At 37.7% G+C, this 14,607-nt stretch overlaps 1 protein-coding gene across 1 annotated transcript; it reads left to right on the top strand.

Moving 5' to 3' along the window:
* The first annotated feature begins 449 nt into the window (after window positions 1–449).
* LOC115918083 (DNA cross-link repair protein SNM1-like) lies at window positions 450–12,228 on the top strand. The gene is made up of 8 exons (XM_030985628.1): window positions 450–1,744; window positions 2,194–2,327; window positions 2,935–3,053; window positions 3,913–4,056; window positions 5,243–5,388; window positions 6,581–6,741; window positions 8,738–8,879; window positions 10,413–12,228. The coding sequence occupies exons 1-8, from the start codon at window positions 457–459 to the stop codon at window positions 10,622–10,624; spliced, it is 2,346 nt and encodes a 781-aa protein (XP_030841488.1). The 5' UTR covers window positions 450–456; the 3' UTR covers window positions 10,625–12,228.
* The last annotated feature ends 2,379 nt before the right edge of the window (window positions 12,229–14,607 follow it).

Raw genomic sequence — 14,607 nt, forward strand, 5'->3', positions numbered from 1 at the left:
CAATGCTCTTCTCAAATTGCTCCCTCACAACCTAAGTCCAAATTAAAAAACACTGCCAGGAAATCTGCAAAAGGAGTAATCAACAGAAATCAAAGAACCTTGGATAGGATACTAGCAAATAAAGAAGAGTTGCCTACACCAAAGCGTGAAAATCTAGGAGAAAGTGATACATCTTATAGTACAGAGAACCAGAAAAGTGTAAGTAAAGACAATACATTGAAGAAAGACCCTGATCAGTCCACCCTAACCAACTTGACCTTAAGTACCCTTGGTCTTGAGCAGAAAACACTTGGTGCCGTATTTAATAGAGCTTCGCACTCTCCCCTTTCCAATTTGGAAACAAATGTGACTTTTGACCCACCCTCATGGTCCTCTGTTTCTGAAGACTCTCAACCATTTGTCGAAAGTGATATGGATATTTTTGCAAGTGGTGAAAGCGAACTGGTCAAAAGTGATATGGATATATTTGCAAGTGATCAAAGTGAGCCAGAGTGTAGAGACCAGAACAATTTTAAGAAGACAAAAGTATTGACTGCTGATGATGCTGGGTCAAAGGCAGATTGTAAGGATGAATTTGTTAAACTTAAACCAAAACAAGATATGAAGAGGGTACCCAAGGATCCACAGAGTGTGGCAAATGATGTTGATAAGCTAACAGATGAACATTTCTTTTGTATCCAGGATGATGCAGCCAGTGAAGGAAGTGAGTTGCTTTTCTCTTCACAGAATTCCAACTTTGAGGAGGATGACGACGCAACGTCAAGAAATCGGCCCAAGAAGTCTAATCCTCCAAACTTCATTGAGGTTCCTCCAGCTCCAATTCAAGATGATGATGATGATGATGATACGACCTTAGAGGATTTCTTTTTTGCTGATGCCAATGGGGATGAATCTTCTGATATTGGAGGTCAGGGGTCAAAAATAGATGGTGAGGTTAAAGGTCAAGACACCCTGGAAGATGGAAGCCAGAAGGAAGAGAGCAAGAGTCTCATTAACCCTCCTGTACCTTCTTTGGACCACCGTGAAGGGGAAATGGATCAAGCTGTGGTGTTTTCAGAAGATGAAGACAGCCAGAGTTTGTTCAACATTCCTGGTGAGAACAAAGAAGGACAATTTCTTACCGTCAGCAATCTTGATAAGAACAAAGAAATTGTCCCTACTTTAGACGACCATGAAGGAAAAATGCATCAAGCTGTGGTATTTTCAGAAGACGAACCCAGCCAGAGTTTGTTCAACATTCCTGGTGTCAGCAATCTTCCAGGCAAATCAGATGATGCGGCAGAGTGTTCAGAAGATGGAGAGGAAGACATGGAAGTGGATGATGAGGAGGAAGAACTCCCGAATAAGGAAGAGAGACCATCAACGTCTGGATGGGGGACAAGTGATGCAAGAAGTGCAATGTCAGCAAAAGATGAAGAATGCTCAAGACAATCTAACGTGCATGACACCTCCACATCGACTCCAGCAGTCACTCCAAAGCTTAAGAAACAGGGAACACTGGACTCCTTTTTTGGGTGCAAACCTTTGCCAAAAGTAGAGCCATCGTCGAAACAGAGAACATTAGACTTCTTTTTGGGGTGTAAACCTGCACCAAAAGTAGAGCTACCATCTCAGAAAATCCAGGAGAAGGGACAGTGGAGAGGATCCAAGCAGACATACAAGAGGAACAAAGGAGAAGGCGACGAGAAGAAGGAATGGGGGAACAGCAGTCGCAAGGAATGTCCCTTCTACAAAAAGATGCCAGGTAAACAATATTGCTCCCAGTACAATGAAAGTTCTTAGAAATAATTGTCAGCAATTTTATGTTACTGTGTTTTCCATTACATTTTGCTAGTCCATAGAATCCATGAATTGCATGATTGATTTAAGCAGGGAAGCTAATTATTAAACCAGAATCCTGCATAAATTTGGGGTAGTTTAGTTTGGAGAAGAAAAAAAATGCATAGATTATTTTATTTAATTTTCAGGAACAAAAAGGAGTATAATAATAACAAACAATACAAGCAAAAAAGGTATGATAATTAATTTAATAACAAAAGATATTAAGTTATTAACCCATCAGTTTTGTCTGTGAATTGCCACAAGAAGACAAGTTTCTGCATTTATAAAGCTCTGCTGTTAGTATAAATCAATAAATACAATAAAGACATGTATATTGCCCTTCTTTCTTCCCAACATTTGCCTCGTTATCAGATACATCTTTCACAGTGGATGCCTTCAGGTATGGTGTTATCCCAGGATGCAAAGCTTACTTCTTGAGTCACTTCCACTATGACCACTATGGGGGTCTCACTAAGCACTTTGACCAACAGCTCTACTGTAGCAAGGTAACTATGGAATACATCTTGAGAGTGATTGCAGATCATTTCTCAAACTTTAAAGCCCCACTCTACTACTTGTAGCTACTTGCTCCCTCTATATAGAAAACTTCCCAAATCGGTGCCTGTTGGTCCCCCATGATCCTCTTTTTCTTATGTTAATTGAGAGCTGATTTGATGAGATAACCACCCGTCAGTGACCTCGCAGGGTGGTCTAATCCCTCCTGGCCAAACTAGTGCAAATGGGCTTTAAGGGAATTTATTTCTTGAACAATTATTTGAAAGCAGATTCCATCAATAAGTAATCAACATTATTTCATTTGTGCAGAGATAAATGTTATTTGATTTAGAGAGTTTGAGAGTCTTTATATTCCTCTCTTGATACTCTCATCCACTTTTTAATGTTGATGTCTATCTACATTACTAGATCTCCTCCTCCCCGCCCTCTCTATCACTCTTTACATCTGATTTTCTCACTCTTCCTACCCTCTTTCTCCCAATATCCCCTGAACCCATTGACTACTGTAACTAGAGGGTTTTTGTATTAAGCCTATAGCACTAAATGAATTCAGTAGTTAATGGGCTAATGTACCAATCTGTTCTTTTCTTGCATCAGGTTACAGGAAATCTTGTGATAACCAGAATCAAGGTAGCCGCTGAATATGTGAAGATTTTACCCATGAACACACCTTGCAAAGTAGATGGCGTGGAGGTTACACTACTTGAAGCAAACCAGTAAGTGGACTATATGATTTATAAAAAAATTAAAAAAACAACTATGAATTATGATCACTCTGGGAAAATAGTCCGCAGGCACAGACTTTGAGACAATTCATAAAGCCTTGTGACAAGAATAATATTTCAGTCTCTGTGAGCTATAGTCAGAGCCAATGGAGTGACATAGTCTAACAGTTCAAACTCTCTGTTACATATTACACCTGACATGGGTCATCTGGTTTAATGCTCATTCAGAGAGCTTGAGGTTTGAATCCTGGCCTGTTGATTATGACCCCTAGACTAAGCATTTAATCTCTAGTTTAATTTCTTGATCCATGTCTAGTATACAGATTGCAGGAAATTTAAGCACTTGAAATTATGACCAGAGCTGCCTTCCTCTACTCCCCTCCTCTTGTCACTCACTTTCTCTCTGTATGTTGCTCTCTCTTCCTCTCTCTCGCTCTCTCTCCCTCTCTATATGTTCTTTCTTGGGTTGTCTCCTCTTGTTGACATCTATTTCCTTATCCTCCCCCTTCCCCACCCCATGTTCCTTCTCTCTCTCTCTCTCTCTCTCTCTCTCTCTCTCTCTTTCTCGCTCTCTCTCTTTCTCTCTCTCTCTCTCTCTTTCTCTCTCTCTCTCTCTCTCTCTCTCTCTCCCTCCCTCCCTCTCTCTATCTCTCTCTCTCTCTCTCTATATATATATATATCATTCTTTCTCATTGTCCCCTTCTCTTATTTTCTAATGTTTTTGAAATGTTTGCCTGTGTATGTGTAATGTATATATTAGTGAGCCTATAATTTAGTTCAAGAACTCTTATGAATTTTCACTCTGCACATTATAAATTTTTCTCTGGTTTGTCTGTACTGCATTTTTCAGCTGCCCAGGTGCTGTGATGTTCCTATACAAGCTGAAATCAGGTGTCATCTATCTACATACCGGTGACTTCAGGGCCGATGCTGAGATGGAGCTATATCCCCAACTGAGCAGTTGCCATGTCAACCAACTCTATCTGGATACTACGTAAGTCAGGGTATGGTTTGAAGGCGAAGATATGCGAAGATCATGAAGACAGAAGTGAGATGCTTATTAGAGAAGGTTGAGTTCGGGGAAGAGGTGACAACTAATTTGTGAGCGTTATCATTGTTATTATGCAAGTGTGGAAGAACATCAGATAAAAATTGTATCCTCAAAAACATGGCTCTTCGAATGCTTTCATAGTCATAAATATGCCACATGTTTGTGTAGCCCCATATACATCTTTCTGTGTACAGTGCTTGTAACTTTACCAAGACTGGGCCAAATCTCTTATAATTTTGATGATTCCAGAACCTTGCAGTACACACCAGTACCTATATGCTAGAGTATCAACCTTTTCTGATCGATTTCACACCGTTTCTTTCACCATGCCATTGCATGACCAGAACTCAACTTTATCTTTAACTTTGGAAAATTTGTTTTTTTAGTTTGTCTTGGATATGCTTCAACACCTGCATACCATTCTGTTGGTAAGAACTATTTCTTGTGAAGTTGGAAAAAGATGGATCACTCCTGAGGTTGCTTTCTATCAATTTGATTAGTATTCTGGCTGATGAGATATATACAACTTTGAGCGTAGTATCTGATCTGTTACGTGCATATGAATGTTGTTGTTTTGTTGTTGCTGTTCAGTGTATTTGTGCTTTTTATGCAGATTTGTAGTGTATGCTGTACATTTACTGATTGGTAATCCCATTTTATACCGTAGCAGTAATAATTTGTTAACTTTATCTATTGATTGAATTTGAAAGATTAACTTATCCTCATTGTGTCAGTATACACAGCTAAAATACATTGAACGTGACTCTTGGCTCACTCTCTTTCTATCTTTTCTTCTCTGCTCTATCCACCTCTCCTGCGTACCTTATTTTCTACTCTTTCACTCTGTCTGTCATCCTTGTATATAATTTATTTCTTGTAACCTACTCACTTTGAGCTATTTTGACTCTTTTTTTGTTGTTTGCATTATGACTGTCAACCATTACTTTAACTGTCTATAATTATGATTATTTCTTTCTGTAAATTGACTTGTAAACTTATACCAGTGAAAAAACAGACATAAATAGACAGTAGATATTTAAGTACAATTAAGAGTAAATTTGTAAGAACTTCCCTTACAATTCTATTTTGATGGACAGTATGTAACATTAATTTTATGTATCATTTGTAGGTACTGTGATCCTCAGTACAAATTTCCATCTCAGACTGAAGTGATAGAGTTTGCAGTAAAGACAGCTGTCCAGGCTGTGAAATCAAACAAGAAGACCCTCATCGTGTGTGCAACCTACACCATTGGCAAAGAGAAGGTCTTCAGAGGTAGGAATAAGAGAAAATATATTTATGGAATGGAAAAAAGCAAAAAAAATCAATTTGTGCCACACCAAAAGATCCATTGTGACACAGTTTTTTTATCTCAGAATTTGTAATTTCAACATCATTTGTCAGTTACTGTGAGAAAAATAAAGAAAGTCCCTTGAAAATGCTCTTTAAATGATTATCTGAAGAGGTGAAAATGTGTTTAGCCTGATCTTATAACAAGGGTTGTATTACATTATGCAACAATGCTAGTGTCTTGCTAGTGTTATCTGCATCAAAATACAAAATCATCAAAATCGTTTGAAAAGTAATTCATGCATCATGCAAATTGTATCTCTGATGATAAGTAGACACACACTTTTACTCAATGCAATATTCCACAGCTGCCAACCATTCTCATTTTGGAGGAAATATTCCTACTTTTTGGCCCTTACACCAATGTTATGAACCCTAGATTCCTTTCTTATTCTGTGTGAAAAGTATAGTAAATGACTTTATCCTTATTTTGCCTTGAGGGATTCCTAATATTTGCTCTGCAAGGTTGGTAGGTGTGATGTTCTTGAGGATAATCCATAATGCATTTGTTATATCTCATGTTTTATCCCTTGTCAAGGATAACCATTTGATGTGTTTGCCTTTGTGATTTCTTTTAGTACTTAATACTTTTGGGGCTTCTTTCAGATTGAAATGCTTTCTGCATTTGGATGTTAAAGATAAAGACCAGTTATGGTCATGCGATTGCATTGTGAAAGAAACATTGTGGACTCGATCAGAAAAGGTTGATCATCTAGCATATAAGTATTGTGTGTACTGCAAGGTTCTGGAATCATCAAAAATGATAAGAAATTTGGTCCAGTCTTGATAAAGTTACAAGCACTGTACACAGAAAGATGTATATGGGACTAGCCCCACACGTGCGCGACTTTGTTATATCTATCAGGTCCAAATATATCAATTAGTAGGCGGCTTCTCGTCAAAATTTGTATAATCACATATTTAATAGTCGAAACATATTCTTTCACATGATTGGTAATAAAAGCTTCCATTTCATTTTTTGAGAGGGTGGCGTTTCCAAAACTGGTCTTTACCTTTAAGGAAGCATGAATAAGTGTATGTAGCATTGATTTTTAATACACAACAGTCAAAATGTTATTTCTGTATTTCAGTCCTTGGTTTCTCTCCTTTTTTACAGCTATTGCTGAAGCACTGGAATGCAAGGTATATGTGGATTCTCGGAAGTTGAAAGTCTTGGAATGCCTTGAAGATGATGATCTGATGTCACTCCTAACCCGTGATAACAAGGCAGCTACATGTAGACTTCACGTCATAGCCATGAATATGCTTAATCATCAGGTCAGTGTGTTTGTGGTTATACCGATGTCAGTCAAAGATGGTTTGTTTTTTTAACCAAAAAGGGGACTTGCAAGATACTCTTCATTCCATTATGTTTAGGCTTGAGTCGGTACGGTTGGTCACACCGGGACCCGACCGTTGCCGTCGGGTCCCGGTTTCGTTTTTTGAGAACCGACGCTCCGAAAAAAAAAAATGAAATATGTAAGAAATTGCAGTTTTGCACACCACTTAAATCAATCCACCTTAAAACTTAAGTATTTAATTGTTACCAATCATATTCTAGCTCATCCTGAATAAATCCAAACTGCTGATATAAATATGGGTTGCAGAGCAGTTCGCCCCATGGGGTTGTTGTTGCCAGCTGCTAGCTAGCTACTGTACTGGCCGGGTCTCTCGACAGGATTAATAAATCAGGTTGAAAGAAACATTAATGTTTGAATAATAAAATGGCTTTCTAAAAAGTACTTCTTTACAACATACCGATCGAATAATTTTAACAAGACAAAATAGATATTTTTTCTTTGATTTTGAACACCGCATGCTTCTTTTAAAAGCTGAAAATTACTTGGTAATCACAAGAAGTTTCGATACGGATAGCTGTTGCAAGGCAAGTTCAGACTAGTCTCGGAAAAATGTGCAGTGCACTTCGTTAGCTGTAATGCATGCCCAAACGAACCCAAACAAAGACGTGATCGTAACGAGAAAAAATCATTAAAAACTACGAGAGCACAATTGGAAAGACAGCTACTCAAAATTATCGTAAGCAGATACATAATTTGGAGGAAGAATACAATAGTTGTCCAAGAAAAGCCACAGAAATAGTGATATTTAAGGAGTTACTAAAGGTACAATCATTATCGGAATGGCCCTGCTGCGATTTCTGAATTATACGTGTTTAAATTGAACACGAGGCTAGCCGCCCTCTACGGTAGAAAGCAGTATAACAAAGGATTCGAGTATTTGCAGCAGGAAGGCCACTTGCGATAAAAATGTACCCAGTTACTCCTCGATTATCACTATTTCTGTCACGGTGGCTTTTCTTGGACAACTATTGTATTCTTCCTCCAAATTATGTATCTGCTTACGATAATTTTGAGTAGTTGTCTTTCCAATTGTGCTCTCGTAGTTTTTAATGATTTTTTTCTCATTACGATCACGTCTTTGTTTGGGTTCGTTTGGGCACGGATTACAGCTAACGATGTGCACTGCGCATTTTTCCGAGACTAGTCTGAACTTGCCTTGCAACAGCTATCTGTATCGAAACTTCTTGTCATTACTAAGTAATTTTCAGCTTTAAAAAAAAACATGCGATGTTTAAAATAAGAGATAAATGTTTATTTTGTCTTAAAAAATTATTTGATCAGTATATTGTAAAGAAGAATGTTTTAGAAAGCCGTTTTATTATTCTAACATTCATATATTTTAACCCAATTTATTCAACCTGCATGAATCGAAATGGCGCCTCGAATGTTGTTTTCTATTTTTGCCCCAGCTTTTTTACTTTTAGAGGCACGATAATGGCACTAAACATCGCCAATCATGGATGAAAATAATGTCAAATGGAATAATATACCGATCTGAGCCGAGGTATGCATGTGTTGATTTATTTGATTGATAAAAAAGGTCACTTTTAAGGGACATACCGATGATATGCGCTTTTTATACAGGCAAGTGACAAATCCTGCGAGCTGATTTCGGGACACCGGGTCCCGATCGGTGCAAGGCCGTCGGGACCCGGTTTATGAAAATCTCGACATGACTCGGGCCTAATTATGTTAGATAACTGGAGGGAGATTGTTTTGTGTCCCTAAAAGAAAAATATATGAAATTTTTTGCTCCATATTCATGTATACAATTATGACATTTTTGTGTATTCACTAGTATCCAAAGTTTTCATTTCAGTGTGACACTTGACCTTAAAAAAGAATAGAGCTCTGGAAATATTGAACAATAGGGTTATTCAATATTGTTGAATGGTTCTCAAATCTTCATGCAGAAGCTGAAGGAGTACCTGTCCCAGTTCAGTTCAAGATATGACAACATTCTTGCCTTCAAGCCTACTGGTTGGACTCACAGTGATAAGGTTGAATCACCCTCAGATATCAAGCCTTCCGAGAGTGGAAAATCAAAAATTTATGGTACAGTATAATGAGAATACCACTGCCACCACCGCCACCACTACCAGCGCCATCACCACCACAACCTCTACCACTACTACCACCATTTCCACTATAACCACCCCCACCTCTACCACCACTACTACTACCATCACCACTATAACCACCACCACCTCTACCACTACTACCATCACCACTATAACCACCACCACCTCTACCACTACTACTACCATTACCAGTATAACCACCATCGCTTCTACCACTACTGCTACCATCGCCACTATAACCACCACCACTTCTACCACTACTACTACCATCACCAGTATAACCTCCACCACCTCTACCACCACTACTACCATCACCAGTATAACCTCCACCACCTCTACCACTACTACTACCATCACCAGTATAACCACCATCACTTCTGCCACTACCATGACAATCGCCACTATAACCACCACCACTTCTACCACTACTGCTACCATCGCCACTATAATCTCCACCACCTCTACCACTACTACCATCACCAGTATAACCTCCACCACCTCTACCACTACTACCATCACCAGTATAACCTCCACCAATTCTACCACCACTACTACCATCACCAGTATAACCTCCACCACCTCTACCACTACTACCATCACCAGTATAACCTCCACCACCTCTACCACTACTACCATCACCAGTATAACCTCCACCACCTCTACCACTACTACTACCATCACCAGTATAACCTCCACCACCTCTACCACTACTACTACCACTGTTACTACTTCCACCATCACTACCACTGCCATTATCTCTGCTGAATAGATAGTAGTGTGTATAGTCCCGCAAAATTAAAAATATATTTCCACAGTTTTTTTCATCCAGAATCGATCCTGAAATGGCAATTCTGGCAACAAATAACTGTGATGACCCCATACTTGTGTTGCTTTAGCAGGTAAAATGTACCAGCTATAAAAGGGCATTCAATATTTGGCAGCCTTGCTGCTAAAAGATTTGAATCAAGTTATCCTTTCTCTCTTTTCACCTATTCTAATGCTTTTCCTAATTGAAATATCTGTTTTGATCTTTCACAAAATTAGAAGGAGGTCACATTATCATCTTGATAGTTCAAAGGGATTGGGTATCTTTGTCTCAGATTCTAAACAAAATCCTGAATTTTGCTCATGCTGCAATCATAATTATAAATCTTTAGGTCAGTCAGGAAGCCCTTGACGTTTACAAGCGGATCGCCCGTCTGATTATCAAGATATTTATGATTGGAATTCAAAATTTCAAAAACCATTTTCCCAACTTCTTTTTATCACTACAGTCTATTGGGGAAAATGAGTATGGTAAAACTGGTCACTCAAAGATTTTTACTTATTTGAGGCACTTCATGATCATTTTGAAGTGCAATTATTTTCGGACTTCAATATTACACCATATCACAGACGCTGATAACACGTAGGGCCATGCATCTCAGATTTGGCATTGTTAAGCAAGGAAAGAAAATCTTTGTAATTTTTTCAAATTCTTGAAATTTTTGTGATGTTTTTCTTTCAGGAATACCATACAGTGAGCACAGCAGCTACTCTGAGATGAAGCGCTTTGTTCAGTTCATAAGGGCTGACAAGATCTTAGCCACAGTCAACAATGGAAACCCCCAGAAACGCAAGGCCATGGATGATATCTTCAAAAGATGGATGGCAGAGGATGGACAGTCATCGTCACCAACTAGGCTCAAATCTGTGAAAATCATGAAATGGTTTAAGTAGTGTGATGACAAGCAGTGGTAAAGAGGCGAGGAATTAAAGACATAACCCTTCCTCAGGTCAAGAATAGAAATCCTAAATGATGTAAGGTCATGGAGGACATCTTCTAAAGATGGATGAAGAAGAACAGTAGGTCGTCGTTACCAACTAGGCTCAAATCTGTTAAGATCATGAACTAGTTTAAGTAGTGCGATGACAAACAGTGGTAAAGAGGCGAAGAATAAAAGAGATAACCCTTCCTTAGGTCAAGAACAGAAATTCAAAATGATGTAAGGTCATGGAGGACATCTTCTAGAAATGGATGAAGGAAAACAGTAGGTCGTCGTCACTAACTAGGCTCCAATCTGAGAAGAAACAAGAATTGGCTTAAGAAGTGAGGTGATGGCAAGAGAAAAGAAGCTAAATACATTCAAACCTGCTTTAGTGACCACCTGTCTACAAAGACCACATTTGTTGTTTCCGTTGAAAATGGATTCTCATTGAAACATGTACCAATAGAACCTGTCTTCAAAGACCACCTGTCCACGTATCTACAAAGACCACTTTTTGTGTTTCCCTTGGGAGGTCGCTATAGACAGGTTTGACTGTATTTATAAAGATACAAGATCCTTCCTATGGTAAACAGTGGAACCCCGAATCATGCAAGGCTGTGGATGAAGTTTTCAAATGATGGATTCTGTAGAAAGGACAGTCTTCTTCTTCACAGCAAGCCCGGCCCAGTGCAGGAGGCAGCTAGGTCTGGCCTTGGCGTTGATCCCTTCTAGGTCACTGGGGGTACAGGGTATCCAGAAATGTCACCAACCAGGAAACCAGTCTGTGATGTTGTAAATGGTAGAACTTGTTTAGGAAGTGATTTAAGATAACTAGAGTAAGAGATGCAGAAAAGTGTTGTTAACAACAATATTCATGTTAGATGCTGCTCATAAGTATCGGCTTCCATGGTGATGTAGATGTACAGTAGGCTTGTGAGAGATGGGGAGGATTGGGGAGACCTGGAAAGGACTCTCCTTAATATTTCTTTCTTGAATGTGTGTAGTCCTGAAAAGGACTGTTTGTAGTCTTGAATATTCATGATATGTAAACCTATGAATTCCCATAAGCTTACCGGTAATATATGGACCATTAGGTTCCTTTAGGCAAAGGGTTAGTAGACAGATAAGTATGTGAAATGTAGTAAAAACAACTATGCTGCGTACATATTGATTACTGTTCCCATCTTCCTCATCACCGACACATCATTTGCTTTATACAAGGAGGGTTTAAAGATCTCAGTTTATTACCTTAGAGTTCATCATGGAAGTAGATCCATACTTGATATTATTTCTACCACTTTATGCAGCTGATGGAATGCACAGTTTAATTGCTGTAGAGGGTTTTGATCTTTAAGCAACCACACTTCCAAAAAACTGCCCTTTAACATTCACATTCTATAGTATTAAATTGTTTGATCCTGCATAATCACACGTCACTTGTTATCTCTGAGGATATATATCATTTGTTTGTAGCCCAAAGGGTGTTGACCCATACACTCTCAGCCCGTCTGTACTAGTTTGGCCAGAGGGGATTAGACCTCCCTGCAAGGTCACTGACAGGTGGTTATCTCATCAAGTCAGCTCTCAATTAAAATAAGAAAAAGGGCATCATGGGGGACCAATGGTCACCGATTAGGCATTTTTTGCTTCATAGAGGGCGCAAGTAGCTATGATTAGTGCAGTGGGCTTTAATATAGAATCGATGCCCTTCTAGCTCCGGTAGACTCTGTAATGAAAAACATTGCATTTCTGTTGAAAGAGTCTTTCCAGATAATGTGTAGTTACTAGTGAGTTTCTTCTTGTGAATGAGTGGCAACAGGGGCACACAGTTGTAGTTACTAATGGCTTAATTTCAAGTCATGGGTTGATGTTACACATCATTTCAAGATACTGCCTTTCTAATAGTGATATACAATATACTCTGTGTATATTTAATTGTATGCTTGGACAGTTGGAATACTGAAGGTACCAGTTTGGCAGCTTCAATCCATCATTTCTCTCGGCAATGAATGATAATGCAATTATTGAGAATTATCAAGAATTTGAATGAACTGATACAACAAATTGTTATGTATATGCAATACATAGACTTTTACAAACTTCCGAATCAAATTATTGATCATGTCATTTCACTAAAAAAGATGAATATATGTAAATAATTGTTTGATTCGTCAAGGTATTACATTATAGAAAGAAGAAAAAAATATGTGTGTATTGCAACTCAGCAAGATAACAAGTGTATAACAGAAATATTGGAAATGAAATTTACTGTGTGTGATATGACAGTTTGATAGTTTGATATCCGTCGTGTTATAATTGTGAAATGTGTAAGTCTACAATCCAACCAATAAATTATTTTCATTCATATCATGTGTTGGGAATTCTACAACTGTTTTCTGCTTTGAAAAATGTTTATTGTATGTCATCAGAGTCTTCTCTTTCATATTGTGCCAAAATCTAAATCATTCCTTGGTCTTCCAATGTACATTTATATATGCTATAAGATAGATGGGGGAAATGTAAGAGGTTACTTAAATGGACTTCAGTGTAACATTGTTCAGATGATAGAAAATGGTGCTAAGGTAGTGACTTCAATGCTAGATGTACAATTTAGGATCATCTGAAAGTTTGAGTGAAAACAGACCATTATTAATGATAAAAATTTAGGAAAACTGATCTGATCAATTCCTTAATTCTCCCAACTATATTATACAATTTAATTACATTTAAGGTTAATGTAAATTGTTGCAAAGCAATAAATTGGCTCTATATTATTTTAAAAGATTATTAGATTATTAAAAGCCTGTCTCTTGTCTTATTTTCATGGGAAAACGGTTGGGCAAATTCAAAAAAATCTTTGTGGTTTGATAATTTTTTCAGGATTCTTTGCATGTTAGAGGATTAGTACAGTAGAAGGAATATGATAAATGACATTTCATACAAAAATGAAACAGGTTTTCATCAATCTTCAACAATGTTACTGAGTCACTTTGATACAGGAAACTTCACATTTGCAATAACTGTAAGTGTCCTGATTGACTTTATGCAATGCTGCCCTCTTTGTCCAAATGAGGTGAAATCTTAGTTTTATGAAGGAGTTTCATTCAGCAGGTGGCATTTTGTTTTAAAACAATATTTGTGTGTTTATGTATTGTGGGTGAACCCTATCTAGCCCGAAAACTATGCAGTTTTTAAATAGCCCAGGCTACATAGGGTTAAGCCTTAAAAAGATTTGATTCTCCTACATAGAATGTCTTATTCATTCAGGAAAAAAAATGAAACACAAACTTGTACACCAGCAAGTTTTGTTTTTGTTCTTACACTACTTTTTAGGCTGAATAGAATATGATGTAGTCTGTAATATGAATTCCTTAATGTTTTCATTTTTGGGGTAATTAAACATTCCTTACTGCCGTAATTTTGAGAATTAGAAATGCATACAATGGCTAAATTTATTATTACATCGCTTAGAACTTCCAGAAACTTCATTTTGTATGTACAAATGAATCAGGGGCTTTTGATATAATGTTTATTGAATAAAACATTTAATATTATATTTCAGTGATAGCAGCTGAAATGACTAGAATTCATAGGAAATAGGATCAAATACAAATTGAATGAATTTAAAGGGGAAGTCCATCCTGATATTTAGTTTGTTTTAATAAAAGAAGCAGAAAAATGAGAGAAACTTGTCAGTGAAATTTTAAGCAAAAAACGATTAAGAGTTAGAAGGTAATTAATTGTTGAAGGTGCAATCAATCAAACACAAATTGGCAACTCTGTGGCGTATGTTGCGAGCTACCCTCCCATTTTCCCTTGACTGAAAAACCTCAAGAAAATTTTCAATCATACGTTCACCCTAAATAATTATTGCAATATGTTTTTATGCAATCCCTGCATGAAACAAATCTATTCCGTCATTTGCAACTAAGAAAATGAAAGTTAATGAAACTT

The sequence above is a fragment of the Strongylocentrotus purpuratus genome, unplaced genomic scaffold (assembly GCF_000002235.5).
Source record: "Strongylocentrotus purpuratus isolate Spur 01 unplaced genomic scaffold, Spur_5.0 spur5_scaffold_15, whole genome shotgun sequence".
NCBI lineage: Eukaryota > Metazoa > Echinodermata > Echinoidea > Camarodonta > Strongylocentrotidae > Strongylocentrotus > Strongylocentrotus purpuratus.

Bases quoted from the DNA above. Each gene is read 5' to 3' on its own strand.
- LOC115918083 (XM_030985628.1), top strand. From the start codon at position 457: ATGGATATATTTGCAAGTGATCAAAGTGAGCCAGAGTGTAGAGACCAG. The intron at 5,389-6,580 runs GTAGGAATAAGA...CCTTTTTTACAG, and splicing joins CAAAGAGAAGGTCTTCAGAG to CTATTGCTGAAGCACTGGAA. The intron at 6,742-8,737 runs GTCAGTGTGTTT...ATCTTCATGCAG, and splicing joins TGAATATGCTTAATCATCAG to AAGCTGAAGGAGTACCTGTC.